At 52.2% G+C, this 20391-nt stretch overlaps 1 protein-coding gene across 2 annotated transcripts in view; it reads left to right on the top strand.

The window, feature by feature from the left end:
* Ppp2r2c (protein phosphatase 2 regulatory subunit Bgamma) overlaps positions 1-12230 on the top strand; it is an 81017-nt gene extending 68787 nt beyond the window's left edge. For both annotated transcript variants that reach the window (XM_060365420.1, XM_021630657.2), the window contains exons 7-9: positions 4022-4191; positions 6467-6558; positions 9483-12230. In XM_060365420.1, the coding sequence (XP_060221403.1) occupies positions 4022-4191; positions 6467-6558; positions 9483-9774 (554 nt within the window). In that variant the 3' untranslated portion in view covers positions 9775-12230. The remainder of the gene's footprint in view (positions 1-4021; positions 4192-6466; positions 6559-9482) is intronic.
* Positions 12231-20391: the final 8161 nt, after the last annotated feature.

The raw sequence follows: 20391 nt of genomic DNA, 5'->3' as shown, positions 1-20391 counted from the left end.
GGGAGCTGTCATAGGGAGGTCATGTCAGCAGAAACATGAGGTGACGAGTCAAATCACGTCCACAGTCAGGAAGCAGAGAGAGAAAAATGTTGGTGTTCAGTTAGTTTTTTTTGTTTTGTTTTTTGTTTTGTTTTGTTTTGTTTTTTTTTAATTATGTGTTTCAGGACTGAAGCCTGGGGAATGATGCCACCAGCTTTTAGGATGGGCTTCACAGCACTGTTAACCTAATCAGGTACTCCCTCACAGGTGTGCCTAGAGGTCTGTCTCCTAGGTGATTCCAGGTCCTGTCAAGTTGACAGTCAATATTGCCATCACAGTTGTACCTCCTGCTAATTTGACACCCCAACACATTACTTTTAAGCCATACTTTTATGTTTTTTGAAACTTCTTATCTCCGTAGGCTCATCTCATAGCACAAACTGTTCAGTCCAATTTCAAAAGTCCCCAAAGTCTTTGGCATTCCACCATCACTTGAAAGTCTTAGCTAAGTCTTATCTAAGACGCAAGGCAATCTCTTAATTATGAACCTGTAAAATTAAAACATACAATAACTCAGTGTAATATGGGAAGGGTGAAGTCATAGAAAGGAACAGTTAAAGCAAGACCAAACCATCAGGGTAAACACCAGTCTTTCAGCTCCAAGTCCAGTATCTGACCCTTGCTGGACTCAACAAGGCAGCAAAGAGCTTAAGTAGCTCTGCTTTCCAGCTCTGTTGCCCTCAGCACAGAATCTCTCTCTTAGGCCAGGTCTGCTTTACGCCTGCATTTCCTTAGTGGATGCCCCAGGGTCCTGGCATCTCCAGTATCCTTGGGTCTCCACTGCAACATAGTCTTTACCTCCTGAGCTTCAAACAGTGGTCTTCAGGGCCTTCAGGGAATGTTTTACTACCACACAATCTGGCCGCAGTGGCTTTCTGGAACTTTGGTGCAAGCTTCCATGACCTCCTCGCTCTGGAACATTTCCTGCCTATGAAACCAGTGCCCCATGGGTGGCACTGCTGAATTCTGTTGCCAGTGTGACGTGTAGCCTGGCTTCCTGGGGTCACAGCTGTATCAACTTCTGTGGGCTAACCTCGAGGAGACAGGTGCCTTAGCAGTGTTCAGGGAACCCCTGCAGGTGGACTCTCAGTCCAGGCTATATTCTTTCAGAGACTTTGCATTTTCACTGTTAGAGCCTTTGATGGATGGGTCTTGCCCTCAGGGCAAGTTTGTTCTTCGTTCTCCTGAGAGATCAAGCATCGTATTCCCAGTCACCAGGCATGTGTTGTTTCTTATCAGCCATGATCATCATTCCAGCTGCATTTGTGTAAAAAGCCTGGAGCTTTCTTTGGTTCTTTGCCTCCCATTCTTCTGTTTAAAAGCCAGGGTGTGGGTGTCAGAGACTCCCCCAGGGTCTCTGTCCACAGCCCCTTTCCTAAGAGATGACACAGCCATTTTCTTCTCACTGAGTGAGAAGCATTGTGATTGCTGTGTGTGCTCATGCCTGCCACTGAGCAGGTGAGGAGGCCGAGGGTCAAATGAGCACAGTAGTTTCCCAGTCCTGTCTGAACCAGGCCAGGCTGGGGTATACTGGCTCTTCTGTGCTCCCATCCACAGCCTCAGCTCTCCTGGAGACACTAGAAACCCAGGTTGTTGTCTGCTAGGCATTGTGACAGGGTAACCATAGAAACAGTCATCCGTGATGCCTCAGAATAGACAGTTATTTGACAGCAGAGTCTTCGGGAAGGAAGGGCTCACCACCGAGCAAGAGGTTGGCCCTGAATGGGTAGAGATGGTGGTTCACCATCACGGGGCACCAGCAACCTGAATATCCCAATACTCCAGACACCTGCAGCTCAGGAGCCGTGGGAGCCAAGCCCCTTACCAGCATTTGTTCTTCCTCAACCTCCTCACGCTATTGCTCTGGAGTCACCAGAGAGCGCTCTTCTCAGTGGCTTAAAATAGCACGTGTGTTTTTGTACCGTCGTGGTTGGAGATAAGGTCAGGGTGTGGCAGGGATGCCTCCTCTGGAGGCTTTAGGAGCAACTGTTCCCTTGCCCTTCCCAGCTGCTAAAGCCACCACACCTCTCAGCTTGTGGCTATCACTCCAGCCCCTAGACAGCCAGTGAAAACCCCCATCCCATCCTAAGGTTCTCAATACAGTGGCTTTAACCAGCATGGTGGGAAGAGCTCTCTCTGATAGCACGAGCCTGGGGAGTGAGGCCGAGAGCTTTCCCAGGGATGCTCTTTGCAGACTTCAGTAGAAGGGACAGTGTGACAGGAAAAGATGAGGGCAGTGAGACTCAGAAATGGGGGCCAGAGCTTGTCAGTTCTTGAGGGGCCCACTCTGTCTCTTGGGTTTGATTGTATGAGGCTGAGCAGGAAATGAAGAGTTGTTAGACCTTAATCAGTGAGCATCATTGCATCCAGTCTATCAGTGCTTCCATACATCCTGGGCTGGGCCACTACTGGGGGCTTTTTGGGCTGGAAAGAATGAATCTGCCCTGAACCTCTTGGGAGTTCTGGCCAGCCCTGCGCTTCTAGTGAGGCACTGGGCGGGGCTGCCACTCAGTGGTTTCCTGGGGGCTGGCTCTACAGGTTGGAGATGCTTAGGTGGTGGTGAGTTAATGCTAGCTCCATGGCAGTCTTAATCCCCACCTGCTCTGCTGCCAGCGCCACTTGGGGATGTGACTGACTGTTAGGCCCAAGGGGGGGAACCCTAGGGGGCGCTAACTTCCGGAGGGGGATGAAGAGAACCCAGGAGACCAATCATCAATGCAAAATCGCAAGGGGTTTATTTTGACTATTGTGCAATGGGGTCTCCCCTGCTGGTCAGCAAGGGGTGGCACTAGGAGACAAAGGCCTTAGGTTTTTAAAGGACAAAGCATGGGAATTTTAATGGGTTGCGGTCTTGGCAATTCAGGATTGGATGAGGTATTTAACTTTTAAAATAATTGGTTGGTTCTGGGCACCCTTAGATCCGGTCAGCCCTGTCATAAATGTCTGGGAAATATCTGATCTTCAAGTCAGTTTGGAATTTCCTGCCATATGAGAGATAGCCACAGTTAAAGGTGGGAGAATGATTCACTCATCCCGTGTCTTTTCTGAGGAGTGAGGGCTACAGGCTTTGGTCAAAGGTCAGGAGCTATTCAGGAGAAGGATTGGGGCCATTTGGCCCAGTTTCCAAACAAAGTTTATCTCACAGGCGCCGGCCGGTGATTTTCTCTACACCTTGTAGAGATCTCTGCTTGTTCTCTTCCTTATCTCTGCCCTCAAAGATGGCTAATGTCAGGAACTTCTACATTCCTCTGTTCTCTGGAGAAGTACTAAGAGGCTTTAATTAACATGGGCCTAAAACTTGAAAATATAAGTTATAAGGCAATTAAAAGAAACATAGGTTACAAAGTTAGTCTGATTCTTTCACTGACCACAGGCATCCACTGCACCTGCACAGAAGCAGCTCTTGGCCTGAAGACCCGGAACCAGGTAGTACCAGAACCACATCAGGGTCTGGCCTACCAGGAAAAAAATATCCAGCATACCAGAGACTGCCAAGACACTTTCAGTCTGGTATTCTGAACTGCCAGTAGGGGGAAGCAGAGGGTTGCATGAAGCGTAGCTCTGGGTTCAGCTACCCCACTTTCATCTACCCCTGAGATCTGTGCGTGGATTCACCCTCGGCCTGAGTTTTCTTGGATAAAAAATGGGGATAATTAGGCTACTACTCTGAAGTTTTAAAATTAGGGGATTAGAGGAGGTCATTCACAGCACAATAAATACTAAGTTAACACAATAAATACTGAGTTAACACAATTTCCACAAGGAAACCCTCCCGGGGGCTGGCTCTTCCTCTTTGGAAAATCCTTAGAGCCATGGGGTTGGTAGGTGTTTAGGGGAAGATTTGATGAATGAATGAATGAATGAATGAATGAATGAATGAATGAATGGTGGTACAGACAGCTAGGTCCAGGTGGATACAGCTTGCTGCGGCTCCCACTGTGGGCAGGGCAGCCGATAAGAGCTGCTGACTCTTTCTCCGCAGTCTTTGAAGAGCCCGAGGACCCCAGCAACCGCTCCTTCTTCTCTGAGATCATCTCCTCGGTGTCCGACGTGAAGTTCAGCCACAGTGGGCGTTACATGCTCACGAGGGATTACCTCACGGTCAAGGTCTGGGACCTGAACATGGAGTCGAGGCCCATAGAGACCTACCAGGTGTGTGTGGAGGTCTGGCAGCCTCGGGGCCCTCTGTGTGGTATGAGACCCCCCCAAAGCCCCCCCCCTCCTGCTGATAACCCCACAGCCCAGCTGTGGAGGCTTTTCACGCTGCCTTGCAGATGAAGCTGCAGAGAGGCTCCCGGCCCAGCTCTTGGGGTGGTTGGGGAGGTCCCTGCGTGGGGCTGACATCTCATGTAGAGTCCGAGTTTCCGGGGAAGGAGGGGAGGAAGGAACAGAAGTCAGACAGGAGGTCCGGGTGCGGATGCAACCCTGTCATGCACAGCCTTACCAGTAAGTAGGTAAGCGTGACTCCTGCCCCCCCCACTCCCCACTATAAACATCTGTGTGTGGATTATGTTCAGTGGTAGCATGAGAGATGTTTCTAGATCCTCAGGGTGGCCTTTTGATCCAGTGTGCCGGGTGGACCACTGGGCACTTCTGGGGAAGCTTTATTCATCATCATGCCAGGTCTCTTGGTGGGGCACAGGACAACGTTGGTTTGCTATTGAAGTAACACATGTGTGGTACAGCCTGTCGGTGTCTGGCAAGGGGGAGGTGCAGGGCTTTCCGGAGGCAGCTGCATTTGTTCTGGGCTTTGAAGGTTGTCTGGAGCTTGGATTGGCAGGTATGGGCTCAAGCGTGCCACAAGAAACCCCAGCCCCTCCCACAGGGCTGTGTCTGTGCGTCCACACATGGGCCCATCACCTGTTTTGTCCTACTCCAGAAATGAAGGGACTGACTGCCTGTTCGGCAGACAGGGACGCTGGGAAGCTGGAGAGTGACAGAGGAGGCTCAGCTCCGTGGTAGCTGGCCCAGAGCTCGGCACTGCTCACTCTCCTGCCAAAGCCGAGGTGGTGTGTCCTGGAAGCGAGGCTTCTGGAAGGAGCCGCTACAAGTCACAAGCTCCCAGGACATCTCTTGCTGATCTGCCCACCCCCCAGTTAGCAGTGCGCAAGGGCCTGTGGCTCCCTGCTTTTCCAGGTCCACACTGTATGCTCTGTGCAGGGACAGACCCTCTTGTGTCACTCTGAAAGTGTCAGCAGTTTGAGATTGAGGTGACTGAGCCAGTGCCTTCATGACACTATGGTCAGCACAGTGGACTTTTTTTTTTTTAAGGGAGCAGTGAGTATGCAGCCTCTGGGCCTCTCAAAGCCTGTGGGGCCCCAGTGAGGTGTAAACATTATTGTTTTTGGGGCCGAGGGCTGAAGCTAGGTGCTTGACTTTCTGTACAGCTGACCTACAGATTCTAAAATAGCATTGATAACGACTACAACTACTCATGTCTTTGGGGGTGACTTTTGTGTCCCAGAAATTGTGTGTGGTGGCACTTTGCCTGGATAACTTGCAGTTCTAGACAAGTGAGAGCTATTTCACTCCATCAAAAGGAGTCTGGAAGGGAGTGGTGGGCTGGAGAGATGGTTCAGTGGTTAAGAGCACTGGCTTCTCTTCCAAAGGACCCAGGTTCAATTCCCAACACCTACATGGCAGCTCACTACGGTCTGGAACTGCATCTCCAGGAGTTCTGACACCGTCACACAGATACACATACAGCCCAAATGCCAACGCATATAAAATAAAAGTAAATAATTTTTAAAAGGAGAGTCGTGGAGTGGGATTGCCCCAAGACTTTATCATCATCCTCAGTCCATGGTTCTTGAAGGCATCAGGTCCATAGACATGGAGCGGCCTTCATGGCAGGACCAGCAAAGCTGGTGCTCACTCCTTCTCAGGAGCTGAAGCACTTTCTTCTGCCACCAGGGAGGAGGCAAGGTTTGGCACACAGGAGGGGAAGCTATCACACCTGTGCTTAGCTCTGCTAAGCGCTGCTTTGCCTATACAAAGAAACAGAAAGGTGAGAACCCCGCCTTCTGGCAGGGTTAGCAGTGCCACCGGATTGCCTTGGTTTGGGCCAGTGCACTGTATCCCATAGGGTTCTGGACCCAGGGATCAGAGACAGTTAGAGCCTTGGCCTTATCCTCTAGAGTCCCAGGCAAATGGGACCATGGCGATGGTGACGCAGCAGGGTAGGACTGTGAGTCACAGTCTGAGACAGGAGGAGTGGTCCCCCAGACTGTGGACAGCCAGTGCCCACCATTTCCCGACTCGCCAAGGACAGTCTCTACCGTCTTGGCTGTGAATGTTCCCTTTCCTGGTGCTGTCCCGGTGGCCCACAGCTCCGGGTCAGCTGTGTGTGCAGGGCTATGCTGAGGGTCTATGGTGGGTTGGGGGCTATTTGGTGGCCACTTATCAGCCTGTCCCCTCTTCTCACCAGGTCCATGACTACCTGCGGAGTAAGCTCTGCTCCCTGTATGAGAGTGACTGCATCTTTGACAAGTTTGAGTGTGCCTGGAATGGGAGTGACAGGTGAGCAGGCTGCAGTACACAGCCACGCCCCTGGCCCTTCCCCCTAGGAGGGATTTCCTGTCACTCCTCACCACAGTGCTGCCCTCTGCCGGGTGGAGGTGTGCAACAGGTCTCCTCCCTCGCAGCCAGAGCTCTCAGACTCAGGTCCAGGAAGTGATCCTTTCTTCACCCCCGAGACTGATGCTGACACCCACTTTGACCCCCTGTCTCAGGGTGCTGTGGGATTTTAGGTCAGAATCAGGCAAGTGCCTCCCACTCCCTGTGCCCTCAGATGAGGGTCGTACCCTAGTATCTCCATCCCCAGGAGACAGAAAGGCATTGGGGCCAACCACACTTCCCTTCTGACATCACTGTGGCAAGCCTCATGCTGGGGCTCACAACTTGAACTGGTGACCTAGTTGTGACCCACCCTTTTTCCCCTCCCACAGTCTGAGACACAGCCTCTACTGCATGACACAGGCCCCTGAGATGCCACAGCAGGGGCCCAGCACAGCGTCTTGTGGGTGGGCCCATTGCATCCTTCATTCCCCCTGCAGTACCCAAGGGCCCACCTTTCCGTGTGCCCTTTCCTCCACAGCTCAGATTTTCTGCTAGGAGGTAGGAAATCGCTTCTTTGCCCCCACCCCCAGGCGTCAAGGCTCACTTAGTTACCTGTGATCTTTCAGTGCAGAGGCTGATAGGTGGCCCCTCAGGGTCTATGGCTGGATAGCCACATATCCTGCTGCCCTGATGAAGGAGAGAGGCTCCAGGTGACCAGGGGAGCATATTACCAGGCGTGTTTTTGTACCAGAGCCTCTGTGGCATCACCTCCCTCCCCACTGACCCTGTCCCTGCATTGACGGGTGAGAAATGGTGGCCTGAGAGCCTCGGCCCGAACAACTGTCCATCCAGGGAGATGGCATCTTCTTTGCTCTGACATTCCAAGCTTCTGAGGTGGCCAGTAAGAGTGGCTTTGCTCAAAGCTGAGGCTGTGAGTGGGGGTGGTGATGACAGGAATAAGACCACTCAGGGGAAGCAGGACTGGCTTCACCTGGGGGCTGCTTTCATCCCCAGGATCCACCTGTTCTGTAGGGGTCAGAACAGAGCAGTGCTGAGTAGAGGGACCTGAAGGACATGGAGATGGTGGGATAGAGCTCTGGTCCAAAGCAGGGCAGGCAGCCAGGCTTCAGTCTCAGTCTGACCACCCACCCCATCCCCATCCCCCCTAAGTCAGGATCCCTGCGGTTCTCCAACAGGCAGCCACACCCACTTAGAATCCCCCAGTGAACAGTGGGAGGTCTTGGTAGACTCACAAGTAAGGGACTTGCTAGAAAAAGGAGACCCCAACCCAGCAGTTAAGGGCTATTAGGGTAGATGGCTGAAGGTTGCCACCTTCTGCCTGCCCTTTACTTTGCCATGCCTCTGGTGGAGCCCCAGCTCTGGGCCTTTGCATCCTGCTTCTGCGTGACACTTCCCATAAATGTGCCCCATCTCTCCTTTTTCTCCCCCACATCTACTCTCTCTGACCCTGGATCCTGCCGAAGCACATTCCACCTACTTTACTCGGCTGATTCCTCCTCCAGGAAGCTGTCCCTGCCTTCTCTGCCCTGCCCCACAGGTTCCTGGGCTTTTCTTCCTGTACCTTGCTATTTATGATATGACAAATTCTCATCACCTCTCCACTGTTTCCTCCACCACCAGTAGAAGTGATGTCTGGCATGAGGGACTTTGGGAGTGTCCAGTCAATGGATGTCCATGGTTCTGGGCAATAAAGAACAATCTGTCCCTTCCTTCTGCCTCTGGCTTCCTCTGAGCTTGGTCTATGAATAGGGACCTCAGTGCCTGCATCCCAGGAGCCCAAGGCTCATGGGAGAAACAAATTCCCCATCCCTTCAAGGCAAGCATGAGTCCTGCAGTCTGCTCTGCTGGACTCATGGGGAGCTTACACCCCTTAATAAATGGGCCAGTGGCTGGCTGGTCACTCTGTGGGGTAGCAGCCCTCAATGGTACCTGAAATCCTGTTCAGCAGCTTTGGGTGCAAGCACAGAACCCAGCTTTGTTTCTAGTCCCAATTTTGGCTCTCCAAATAGGGGCAGATAAATTTGCTTGGGTCAGCCCTCTGAAAAGTGACTTCATGGGGCCTTGTGCCAATGCCTCAGGCTGAATGACCTCCCCCCCCACACACACATACATACACACAAGATGTTCGGTTCCTCTTGGCACTCTGTTCTGTGCTCTGCACACACAAGACTGGTGTAGACCTACATTTTTTATCACCCACTGAAGCGGTTTGAATATCCCCTCCTCTGAGGCACTTCTGTGGCCATCAGTTTCCTTCCTCCTAGAGCATCTTCCTCCTCCTCTCCCCATAGCTTTCTAAGCCTTCCCTAGAACCAACCCCAAATCCTTCCTTTAGGCCCCAGGCCTGATTCCTAAGTGCATCGTGGAGATAACCCACTCCATGCCTCACCAGATGAAAACCCTGGTTAGGCGAGGAGCAGGAGGCATAGGCAGAAGTTTGTTACCAGGGTACCTGGCTTCACCCCATGTGGTATTCCCTTCACCCCATGTGATCTGTGGCAGTGAGCATTCATTCGCTTGTTGGCTTAGCCAGCCACTGAGGTTGTAGGCCTTGCCAAGGGCTCTGGGACAGCCATAGTTATCTCTCAGCATCATGCGCTGTCTCCTCTGCCACTGGGCCACAAAGGATCGCCTCTCTTGGGCCATGTACAAATGATAGGAAGGGACTTTTAGTGTTTCAGCCACATGAAAGGGTCCTAAAGCAGAAATGGCAGCTGAGAGGTAAGAAGGGGGCCAAGGATGCCAGCAGAAAGGTGGCAGAGGGGCAGGCAAAGCTCCCAGTCCTGGGAGTGACAGCCCATCGCTCTGGAGTGTTCCTGTCCTCTCCGTCCTCCCCCTACTGACCGCTGTCATTCTCTCACCAGTGTCATCATGACAGGGGCCTACAACAACTTCTTCCGCATGTTCGACCGCAACACCAAGCGGGATGTGACTCTGGAGGCCTCCAGGGAGAGCAGCAAACCCAGGGCGGTGCTCAAGCCAAGGCGCGTGTGCGTGGGTGGCAAGCGGCGGCGGGATGACATCAGTGTGGACAGCCTGGACTTTACCAAGAAGATCCTGCACACGGCCTGGCACCCAGCCGAGAATATCATTGCCATTGCTGCCACCAACAACCTGTACATCTTCCAGGATAAGGTCAACTCTGACATGCACTAGTCGGCCTCAGTGGCCCTCCCGGCCACCTCTGGAGGGGGGGGGCAGGATGACCATGGCAGCCATCGTGGGGACATGAGTCCCTAGGATGGAGTCGCCTTGGATGGTAATTGGCAGTTTAAAGAAAGGAAAGGAAGGAGCCTCAGTCACAGGTGATAAAACAGATGTGCCTGGTGGGCCTCGGTCCAGGGTTCCTTTGTTTACGCCCTACCTGTCTCAGGCTGGGCCTTTCATTATTATCAGGACTTTATTCATGTCCAGGGTGATTTTACTGCAGTGGGTCAGTTTCTACCAGGGAAAGTAAAGCTGGTCCGTGATGGGGCTTCAGAGTGAAGTTCACAGTGCAGTCAGGATTTCGAGATCCTCAAGGGAGCCAGCCACATGCCCCGGCTCAGCCCTTCTGGTTTATGTTGGATTTAGGATGGTGAATCCTCAGAGTGCTGGCAATGCCAGCTCCTCACTTGGGTGTTTGGGCTGTCTTGTGCCAGGCCAGGGCAGGCTCTGAGAGGCAGAGCTGAAGTCCTACGGTTAATCGTGAGGCAGGGCTGGGTTCCTTGTGTGGGTTTTCCAGGCTGGGGCAAGTCCTGAGAAGCAGGACAGGGGACCCCGTGTGGCTATAGCCCTCACCTCACTGCCGTCCGTTTGTGAGTGCCCACCGCACGCTGGGCATGGTGCTCAGCCCACGGTGACTGTGGCCGGATCCCCCCAGCCCACTCGATGGTGGCTTTGCTGTCGCCCTCCCACGCTAGCCTGTCACCTTCCCACGGCTGACTGTGGGGCCTGTCCTTGACTGTAGAATCCTCATGCCCGAGAAGCAAGTGTGTTTCTTCATTTCCGTAAATCCCAGCTGAGAGCCAGGCTCTGCTGGAGCTGGAGGGTGGTTACCACCTCCTCTGTACACAGGAGAAAACCAAGGCTCTGAGCAGGGAAACAGGGTGCTTAAGGAGTCACCCCATGAGGGTTGAGTTGGGGTCCCATGCAGGTCTTTTCCATAGGCTCTTTCCAACCCACCACACTGGTGACTGGTCCTCAAGCAGCATTCCAAGGGAAGGCTTTGGAAGAAAAGCATCTCCATGCTGTGCAGGCAGAGCAGGTGCGCTGGTGACGGGACGGCACGAGAGAGAAGATGGAGAAGATGGCATCCGGCTTGCCTCCCCAGATGCTCTTCACCCATGTTGTACTCGTGGCTTTCTCTTCACCCTCCCGGCTGTTCCCCACGGAGGTTGCATGCAGCCAGGCAGCCCCAGAGGACGTTTACTCAGACCTCCCCAGGGCCGTAGGTCAGTGGCCATTCAGAGACCCCTGCTCCATCCTCACTCCTGGAATCCCGGAAACGCAGGGCTTGGCGTTTGGACCCTGGAAGCGGAGAGCAGAGGGGCTTTAGTTTTCACAGCATGGACTGCCACCCAGGAAACAGATGCGACGGAGCTTTTTTTTTTCCTCAACGGATCAAGGTATCCTTGTGTGTGTCAAAGCACAAACCGCATGCACACTCACTTCCGGCCATGTATTTACACAGAAACTGGGTCCTTTACATTTTTTTTTTTTAAATCAACATGAATGAAGAATGTTTGTTTATCTATCACTGTAAAATTCAGGCGCTCTGGACAGTATTATATGTACATATTGATCCTGATTCAAGGTAGCAATCAAAAGATTGGGCAACTTTCCCCTCTTGTAAAGGATTTGAAGAATGTGGCCAGTTGTATATAAATCCCGTGGCAGCCAAAATCCAGGTGAGAGGGCCTTACACACTGGCCTGGATCTCTGGCCCACCCATCTGCCTTTGCGGTTCAGCGTTTTAGAGAGGATACTTGCCCTGGGAGCTGGGATGCTGCTGTCAGATCACAGGTTTCACTCGTTCTTTCTTCAAAGTCAAATCTTACAAGGTCTTCAAAAGGCGGGGTCTTTTTGCACATGCCCCTGGTTTCTAGACTTGTTTTAAACATTGGGTACAAAGTAGAAAGGAAAAAGAAAGACAAGAAGATGTCAGAAGAGAAGCACGTCTTTGGGACCCCAGGAAATCACCCAGGTCCAGAGCGGACTGCGAATAATACTGTGTGTTATTGACTGAGGAAAAGGTGTAAAGGGGGGGAGGGGCAGTGTGAGAAGAGGCAGAAGGACCAGAACCTCAAAAGGCGCAGCAGACTTCGCCATCTTTCTCTGCTTAAGTTCTCTGGTCTTGAATATGTGGCATTTCCCATAATCATTGCGACATTGTTGGGGTTTTGAGTTTTGTTTTCTTCGGCTTTGATTCTTCTCCGAGGGCTTTGCCCCCGGAGGGTGTTGGGTATGTATGTACGTGCTGGTAACACAGTCAGGCCCAGTCATTTGGGGTTCTGTGGCTCATAGGTGCATTTTTTTTCCTTCGGTGTCTCACAAATTATCCAACTGTTGAATAAAATTATAAATATGTTAATACCAGCTTTTTCCAATAAAATAACAAATGTTACATCTAAGAGGAGGCTCGGAAGGCTGCTAATTAGAGAGCTGACCTGGGAGGGGGCGCCACTGGGAGCCAGTGGGATGGGTGGGGTAGGGAGTGGCTCCCATCCAGACTGCGCCGAATCCAGCAGTGTCATTTTGGCTCTGACCCTAACCCAGGTGGAGGAAGGAATAGAGTCAGTGGGGACACTAGTCCCACAGGTCTGGCCTGTGCCTGGAGGAGGGGGTCCCCAGTTGGTGGCTGCAGAGCCCACTGCCTGGCATGTGTTTCATGATGGGTGGCCTGTCCCCCTCTGTAGCAGGTGTGTATAACTCACCACAAACCTAGGTAAGGAAATTGAGGCTAAAAGAGAAGCATTGGCCTAGTTGCATGGCCTATCTGGCTGGCCTCAACTCTAGTGCCTTTTTGTGACCTCATACTGCAGAGGCCCCTGGGTTCTGGGAATGGGCTGCTGTTAGAAAATCAGGATTTCCCTTCCTCTGCTATTCCCTGTAGCCCAGATCTTACACTAAGGCCTTTTATGGTAAGGAGGGCGGTAGAGGCGGAGCTAAGGCTGCCATCTATCCACAGCCTCCAGGTCAGCATCAGAATGAGAAGGCCACTTCCTGGTTGTGTGTCATTTGGCTAACCTCTGACCCGCATGTGTAACTAGAGTGTGGCTCCTTAGGACCGCCTGGGTACTAATGAGATAAAAGCTCCTTCACGGAACCTTTGTGCCCTGGAGCAAAGGCTGTGATACAGGATTGGCTAGCCTAGGCTCCATAAGATGCTTCAAATAGAGTGCGGATGGAGTACTGTCGCTACACCCATTTCATACATGGAAACGCTGAGGCTCATGTCTGGATTGGTAGAACTAGTAGATGGGTAGGTCAGGATTCAAACCCGCACGGCCAAAATGCCAGCGCAGTGTGGCTGCTCAGGTTGGCATCTGATACTGCGACCTCAGCCCATCAAGTCTAACTTTAGCCACAGTGATGGAGCACCCCCACGGAAGATAGTGGCTGTTCCCATGGTCTTTGAGGTAGAGGGACTGTCCTGGATGACCCAGTGGGGGACTATCCTGACCTAAGTAGAAGGGAATATGACATCAGGAAAAGTTTCAGAGTCACGCACAGCATGAGGACAGCCATGGCTGCCTGGAGAGGTAGAGGGTGAACCACAGCCACCCTATAAAAGGCCTCTAGTCTCTCACTGGCCTGGGGCTTGCCAATGGTAGCTGGCCAGGGATCCCTGGTACCCAAAACATGCCTCACTGAGGTTAGCTTTTTTTTTTTTCTGTGGGTTCCAGGAATCGAACTCTGGTCCTCATGCTTGCCCAGCAAGCATTACTGACTGAGCTATGTCACTGCTGGAGCCTCTAGAGGTCCTAGCTCTGCCGACCTTGACTTTTCCCACTGAGAGCCACAATGGGCTTGAGGTCTCCAGACTGCAGAGATGAATATGTGTTCTTCTAAAACTCCTAATTTGTGGCTATTTGTCACAGAAGCCCTGGGCCAGCACACTGGTGCCTTCCCTCTGGTCACCTAGGAGCATTCTCACCTCTCTTCATAGACAGGATGCTCTGGGAGGCCCCAGGACTTGCCTAAGTTACACAGCACAGAGCAGGCGACAAGGGCAGGAACTGAACCCACCTGACCACACCTAAACCTTCTTGGAGGGAAAGTGGCGCCCTCCTGAGGGGGCTTAGAGGTGGGGAGGAGTGGAGCCAGGGCCGGAACTTAAGCAACAGAGGGACAGTGGGCCAGACCTGCCCCAACGCCACACCCTGGATAGCGGACAGGACCCACTGCTGTCCTGGGGAGGAGCTTCATGAAACAGTGCTCAGGTTCAGGTTAGGGTCAGGCTTCCAGAGCTCCTCAGCTGCCATCTGCCCTTTGAAAAGAAACTGGGGTGTTAATCTCTCCACAGCCCTGATCGCCCACAGGCCCTGGGCGACCTCTGCACCTGTCAGCCCTTTCACTCTGTGTCACTGGGAAGAACAGGGACTCCTCTGGGTCTGGAGTGATGACCTGTCGGGAATGCTGGCCATTCAAGCATGAAGACCTGGAGCCCACGGGGAAAAAGCTGATCATGGTGGCACGTGCTTGTAAACCCGGCATCAGGGAGGAGGAAATAGGAGGGTCCCTTGAGCACACTGGCCAGATAGCTGAACCAGCAAGCCCCGGGGCCAGTGAGAGACCCTGTCTCAAAAAACATGGCGACAGCTCCCGAGGAGCGATGTCTAAGGTTGACCTCTGACCTCCGCATACACTGTGCACACACAGTGAGTATGGATGACTCTGAGCCACGTGCAACACTAAGGGTTGTGTGCACATCCCAACCACCAGCGCGCCATCCTATAGTTGTCAGAGGGCACTCAGTGCCACGCTGGTGGCAGGGGCAGCCTCCAGAGCCCCTGGTCAGAATGCCCATACTGTGCCTGGACCTTCCAGCTGCCCCTAACAGCAGTGTTGCCTGCCAGTGTTATGCTGGTGAATGTTTTAAGCTGCCAACCAAACTTTAGCCCTGCCTAGAGCTACATAGTAGTGCCCACTGATGGAGACCCAAAGGGCCTGGCTACTCTACTCTCCTTGTATCTTATAGTGAGCCCACACTGTCAGTCCTCATACTGCAGAGACGAGGAACTTGGGGCTCAGAGAGGCCAAGGGACTGCCCATGGCTGCACAGTAAAGGCAGAGGCCAGAGTGGAACCTGGGCCTCTGGTACCTGTGCAGGCACATGTTCTAGAGCTGAGATAAGCACGGGAGGGGCATTCTTCCTGTCCCCAGAACCTTGTTCTTCCTGCTCTGGCACTTGCCTGCCACAGGATGATGCTCAGACAACAGCACAAATCAGAGGAAGTGTTCCCATTTCTGCGGGCATCTGCTGGCTTTCCTTATCTGTACATTGCAAGAGGTTGTTGTGCTGTGGCTGCAGCCACTCTGATGAAAACTGCTATTGCTAAAACCCAAATGGCTTCCGGAGCCTAAGCTTAACAGGGTACCTAGACAGAATCACTAAGATTGTGTGTGTGTGTGTGATTCTCTGTCATTGCCTCGCCAGCACTGGGATTACAAGTCTACACCATTACACTCAGCAATGGTGCTGGGCATCAACTCAGGTCCTCATGCTCACACCGCACATACTTTACTGACTGAGCCACCTCAGTGGCCCCCACAGCCAGCAGGTTCTCATCAATAAACCTTGTGGCATCTTCAACAGAGACTGTTTTCTTCTGGGGACTTCAGTTCACCGCAATACATGTGCTTGTGGGGAAAGGTACATCTGACCTCAACAGATAAAGCCCGGACCTCTCTGCTGTCCCCACCAAGGTGGGTATCAGACCAGGAGGATAAGTGAGGGCCACACAGGTGACGGCTTCCACATCGCTGTGCTATAGCTTAACCCCAAGATGTCTGAAAATTGCCAAGTTCTGGCAGGCAGGAATATTGTCTCTTTAAACTTCATTAAAGACACTGAGCCAGGAGTGATGGAAAAAATCTAGTAAAACAAAATCTATTCAGGAAAAAAAGGTGAGGTCCTCACTTTGTTGACAGCTGTGGGGTCCAAGCATGTGGGCTTCTGGACTTTATTTTTCTTTTTTATATTCATTGTTTTGATTTTAGGTGTTGGCGGCTGTATGGAGTGCCATCATGTGCAGTACCCATGGGGGCCAGCAGAGGGCCATCATAACCATCATAGCTCCCAGGAACTGGAGTTAGAGCCCGTTGTGAGCCAGCGCTCTTACAGCCTTTCCAGTCTTTGTGGGGACTTTTAAAGGGTGAGGAAAAGAACCCCCAGGTCTGTGGAGAGTCTGTCCTGTCACCGATAGCATCATAGAGTTATGCCACTCATCACCTTCCAGTTTCTGAAGTCAGGCTCTCAGAGGAACTCACAGACAAGCTGCATTTCCGGGGTCTGATGGATGGAGGCTGTCCCGTTTGTTTAGGTGGCTGTTGGCTTGCACACAGGCCTCTGCGTAGAGTCATCCAGAGCCACTGCCCTGGGAGCAGCTTTGCTCAGAGCTGGCATCCCTTCTAAAGGGGATGCCTCTTGGCCACATTCTGATGTTCAGTGACCAGCCCTCTGCACAGTTGCTGCAGGCCTGTGGAGGCCATGGGCCGACATGGAGGCCACCCCAGGACCTCAGCAAGAAGAGACAAGTTACTAGACTTAGCATAGGCCCCGTGGGCTACTCACCCTTAACTGGGGCAATTATGCACACAAACATAATGAAAAGCAGAGAAAGAGGGCTTATTCACCGTGAGCACGCTGGAAATAGGAAAGAAGAGGTCCAGTGACATCCCTCCAAGTCCATTTTCAGGGTTCTGACATGAGGTTTGGTTTGAAATAGAGGGGCAGGGCTGTTCAAGGTGTGGTCCCACCCATCATTGCACCACCGTTGTCTCAGCTCCAGTATCTTTTGTGAGGTGGTCTGAAAAGTTATCAGAACTTTGTGAGAACTTTGTCTCTCCCTGACAGACAAGCTCCCCCTCTGCCTGGCCCCAGGCTTTAGCCTTTTCCTTCTCCCAACAGCAAATCCCAGCATTTGGAAATCATTGTTTCGACAGTCTGATAGCCAGAGGGAGGAGTGTCAAGTGTTTCTCAAGTATGTCTTCATTTCTGCAAGGATGGTGGCACATGACACCGCCAGAGCACGAATTTGATCTTGTTGGGAGCTGTCAAGACCCGGCACCCCGATATTCAGAATCCCAGGCGGGCTACAATGTCCCATACAGCAGCTCATCCTGATGATTAGATGATCAGCAGTTAAGAGTACAATTTGCTCCTGCAGAATATCCAGGTTAAGTTCCCAGCACCCACACAGTGGCTCACAAGCAACTGTAACTGCAGGTCCAGGTGTCCAGTGTCCTCTTCTGGCCTCTGCAGACACCAGGCTCACATGCATATATACATTTGGAGGCAAAAATACATAAAATTACATGTATGTATATATGTGTGTATGTATGTATGTGTGTATGTATGTATATATGTATGTATGTATATGGACTTGCTCATTCAAGTCCTTTCCTGGCTCGGTTCCTTTTCGCCCAGTCTACCTTTCAAAGTTACCCTGCTCAAGTCCAACCACTTGGTGTGCAGACGAAGCAAAGCCTCCAGGCTTCCAGCACTGTTTCCTAGCAACCAAAGCTTTCAGAGCTGGAAATAATTGCCAGGAGCGGGGGGTGGGGGGGACGACAGTGACTGTTTCAATGAGGTCCTTAGAACAGACAAAGCCCAGCTGTCTTTACCTGTCACTGTTAGGACCAGTCAGCCACACAGCCAGCGGACTTCACGAGTCTCAGCGAGAATGCTGGAGGTCTGGGGGAGGCAGGAAAAAGTAAGAGTGGACAGTGGGAGGCTCGACTATCAGATCCATACACCTCAAGTCCAAACAGGGGAAACAGGCAGGTAGTAAGAGCAGTGAGTACTCATGGGTGCTCCCTGAAACACTGTGAAGGGACGAACAGCAGTCAGTGTCTGTCTGTATCACCCAGCTGTTCACCCAACGTGTCCTCAGGGTCTACTGAGTGCAACAAGGTGCAGGAACTCGAGTTCTGAGCTCAGCTTCAACCCCTGGGGGATGCCACCCTACCCTGCTGAGTTCCAGCATTTGTTGTTCCCGTCTGTAGACCTGGAGGACACAAGCCTCGCTTAGAGGGGCTGCCAATCCCCCCTTTCTTGTCCCTAACCCCTGCAACCCCACTGTATAGTGTGACTGGGTCCTGGGTGTCCCAGACGGAAGTGAGACAGTCTGTCGTGCATGCTGGGACTCGGAGGCCACACCAAGAATGGCAGCAGCTGTAAAGAGTGGTGCCAGCTCAGGAAGAGGGTATGCGGTGGGGAGGGGATTTGAGACCACCTGGATGGAACTAGTGCCAAATGAAAGTGGCCTAAGACACCCACATTGTCTGAGGACCTCTGGCACTGCCAGTGAGAGGTCCGGCTAGGTCTGGATCTCTGGGCAGCCCAGCAGAAGGGCCACGGGTATCTGTTGCTCATGGTTACTACCACCCCACTCTTCGGGGCTCTGGGCTGGTGAGAGGCCCCTTCCCAGGGCTAGAAGATGAGTATTGTTGGTCCTGAGATGCCACACGAGGCCTTCAGCATGGAGACTCTGAATAATGATGGCATGAGTGTGTTCCCATCTCTGGCATGGAAGTCTGAGCTGGAACAGACCTTTGCTTGGTTACTGTTGGACCCTTTCTCAGCTCTTTACCACCATGCTGTCTTCACTAGGCGGCTGCGCCTCAGGACCCCAAAGGCCTTATGCTTCAGGCTGGGTCTTAGCACCGCCAGCAGGATTTTGGGGCAAGCCAGATCCCAGTGGTTTGCCAGCAAGTGCTCCAGGACAGGCAGAGCCGTGATGTTCATTTGTGACTGTCCTGACAGGAATGAAGATTTGTCTGGAGAGACATGTGTGCCCTCTCCTTTGGTGAATGGAGACAACAGACCCTGGAAAACTGGGATTTCTTCCTAGTTATGCTGGAGGAAGGAAAAGGCTGGGGCCGTGATGCCAGCCAGAGGGAGAGCATTTCCTTCCAGAAAGATTTTATACAATTTTGTCAGTGGATCAGCTTGTAAGAAAAACTAGAGCAAAGACAATGAGTGGGCCCACACCTTGACCAGGACTAATGCACAGATAATTCTTTGTCTGTCCATTTAAATCCAAGTCCCCTAGAGCAGTGGTTCTCAACTTGCCTAATGCTGCGACCCTTTGATATAGTTCTTCATGTTGTGATCCCCAACCATAAAACAATTTTTGTTGCTACTTCATAACCTTAATTTTGCTACTGTTATGAACCACAACCTAAATATCTGTGTTTTTCGATGGTCTTAGGTGACACCTGTGAAAGAGTCATTCAACCCTTAAAGGGATCTCAACCGGAAGGTTGAGAACCATGCTCTAACCAAACTTGGGGAGGGATGTTACTAGATGTCTTGTTTCTCTTTCCACGTAAGATACCCGTCCCCCCCCTTCTCTGCTTTCCACTATTCCTCATGTGTTTATATGGCCTGCCGAGGGAGGTACCCAGCTCTGTGCAGTAAAGCTTGCAAGACCCAGGTTCTGCTCCTAGCAGCTCTGATGACAGCTGACCCTTGGGACAGAACATCTGGACCGAGAGTGAGTGAGCATCCTGATGACAGCTCTCCAGAGATGGCTCCACAGTGGATCTGGCCTGTGGGTGTGGCAGTTGGACTAGGGCTGTACAGGTCTGGGTGAAGGAGGCTGCACCGCCAACCAACCAAGACCTGCCTGGGAGAAGTGGGGACAGAGACTCTGCTTTGGCCAGAGGGCCTCAGGCTGCACCCTGCGCTCAGGACCCTTAGGCAGCAGGCCTCCCTGATGTAAAACCACTTTCAAGGATGGCAGATACCTCCAGAGAAGTTTTAGAGTGGGAAGGGAAAGGCCTGGGGTTGAGGGACCCTGCCACTAGCCCCACCTTTTCTCAGGTCTTCCCACTGGTTGCATGGAATGCCTCCAGGCAGCTAGCTAATGCAGATGAGGAATATTTCAGACAGTAAGTCACAGGCACCGACTAAGTGGTTTTGGTCAGATAGCCAGGAAGGAGGAGGGCTGCTTGTGTGTCAGAGTGCTGTGCAGACAGCCAGGGGACATCAGGCCGCCGTCTGTTTGGATCCAGCCATTTAGCTCAGCTCAAATCTAAACATTGCTGTTTTCAGCTTTAAATACTTTCCGAACAGGCAAAGATGTCACAGCGCCTCTGGCTCATGATTCCACTGTTCAGAAATGTTCTCAAAAGAGGATCTATATTTATGGGGGGGGTATCAATATCTTTTGACCATCTTCCCAGACAACCAACCCATCTCTCCCTTGAAACAGCCGATGAGGCTGACCCTGGGGGACTTGTGCCACTGGGAGGGAGCAGGCATTGGGGCTCAGCAGCTGACTGTCGCCTGGGGATGTTGCCTCCAGACTGGAGAGCAATGCTTTCAGCTGCACTCCAGGTTGCTCTGGGGCATTCCATTTCTGCACAGGGGCCATTGTAAGGAAGCTTTGAGAAGTGCTGTCCCAGAAAGGGACATGGAGGCTGGGGACAGCTGCCATTGCAGGGCTCTTGAGCACAAAGGGGTTTGAAGTAGAGTGAGAAGTGGCACTCAGAATCCATGACTGCCTGAGGTTCTTCCCGTGAATCCACTCCTCTCTCAGGGGAGATCGTTCATGAGGTGAT

Source organism: Meriones unguiculatus, chromosome 12 (genome assembly GCF_030254825.1).
Source record: "Meriones unguiculatus strain TT.TT164.6M chromosome 12, Bangor_MerUng_6.1, whole genome shotgun sequence".
NCBI classification, from domain to species: Eukaryota; Metazoa; Chordata; class Mammalia; order Rodentia; family Muridae; genus Meriones; species Meriones unguiculatus.
This window is presented reverse-complemented; position numbering and strand designations above follow the sequence as displayed.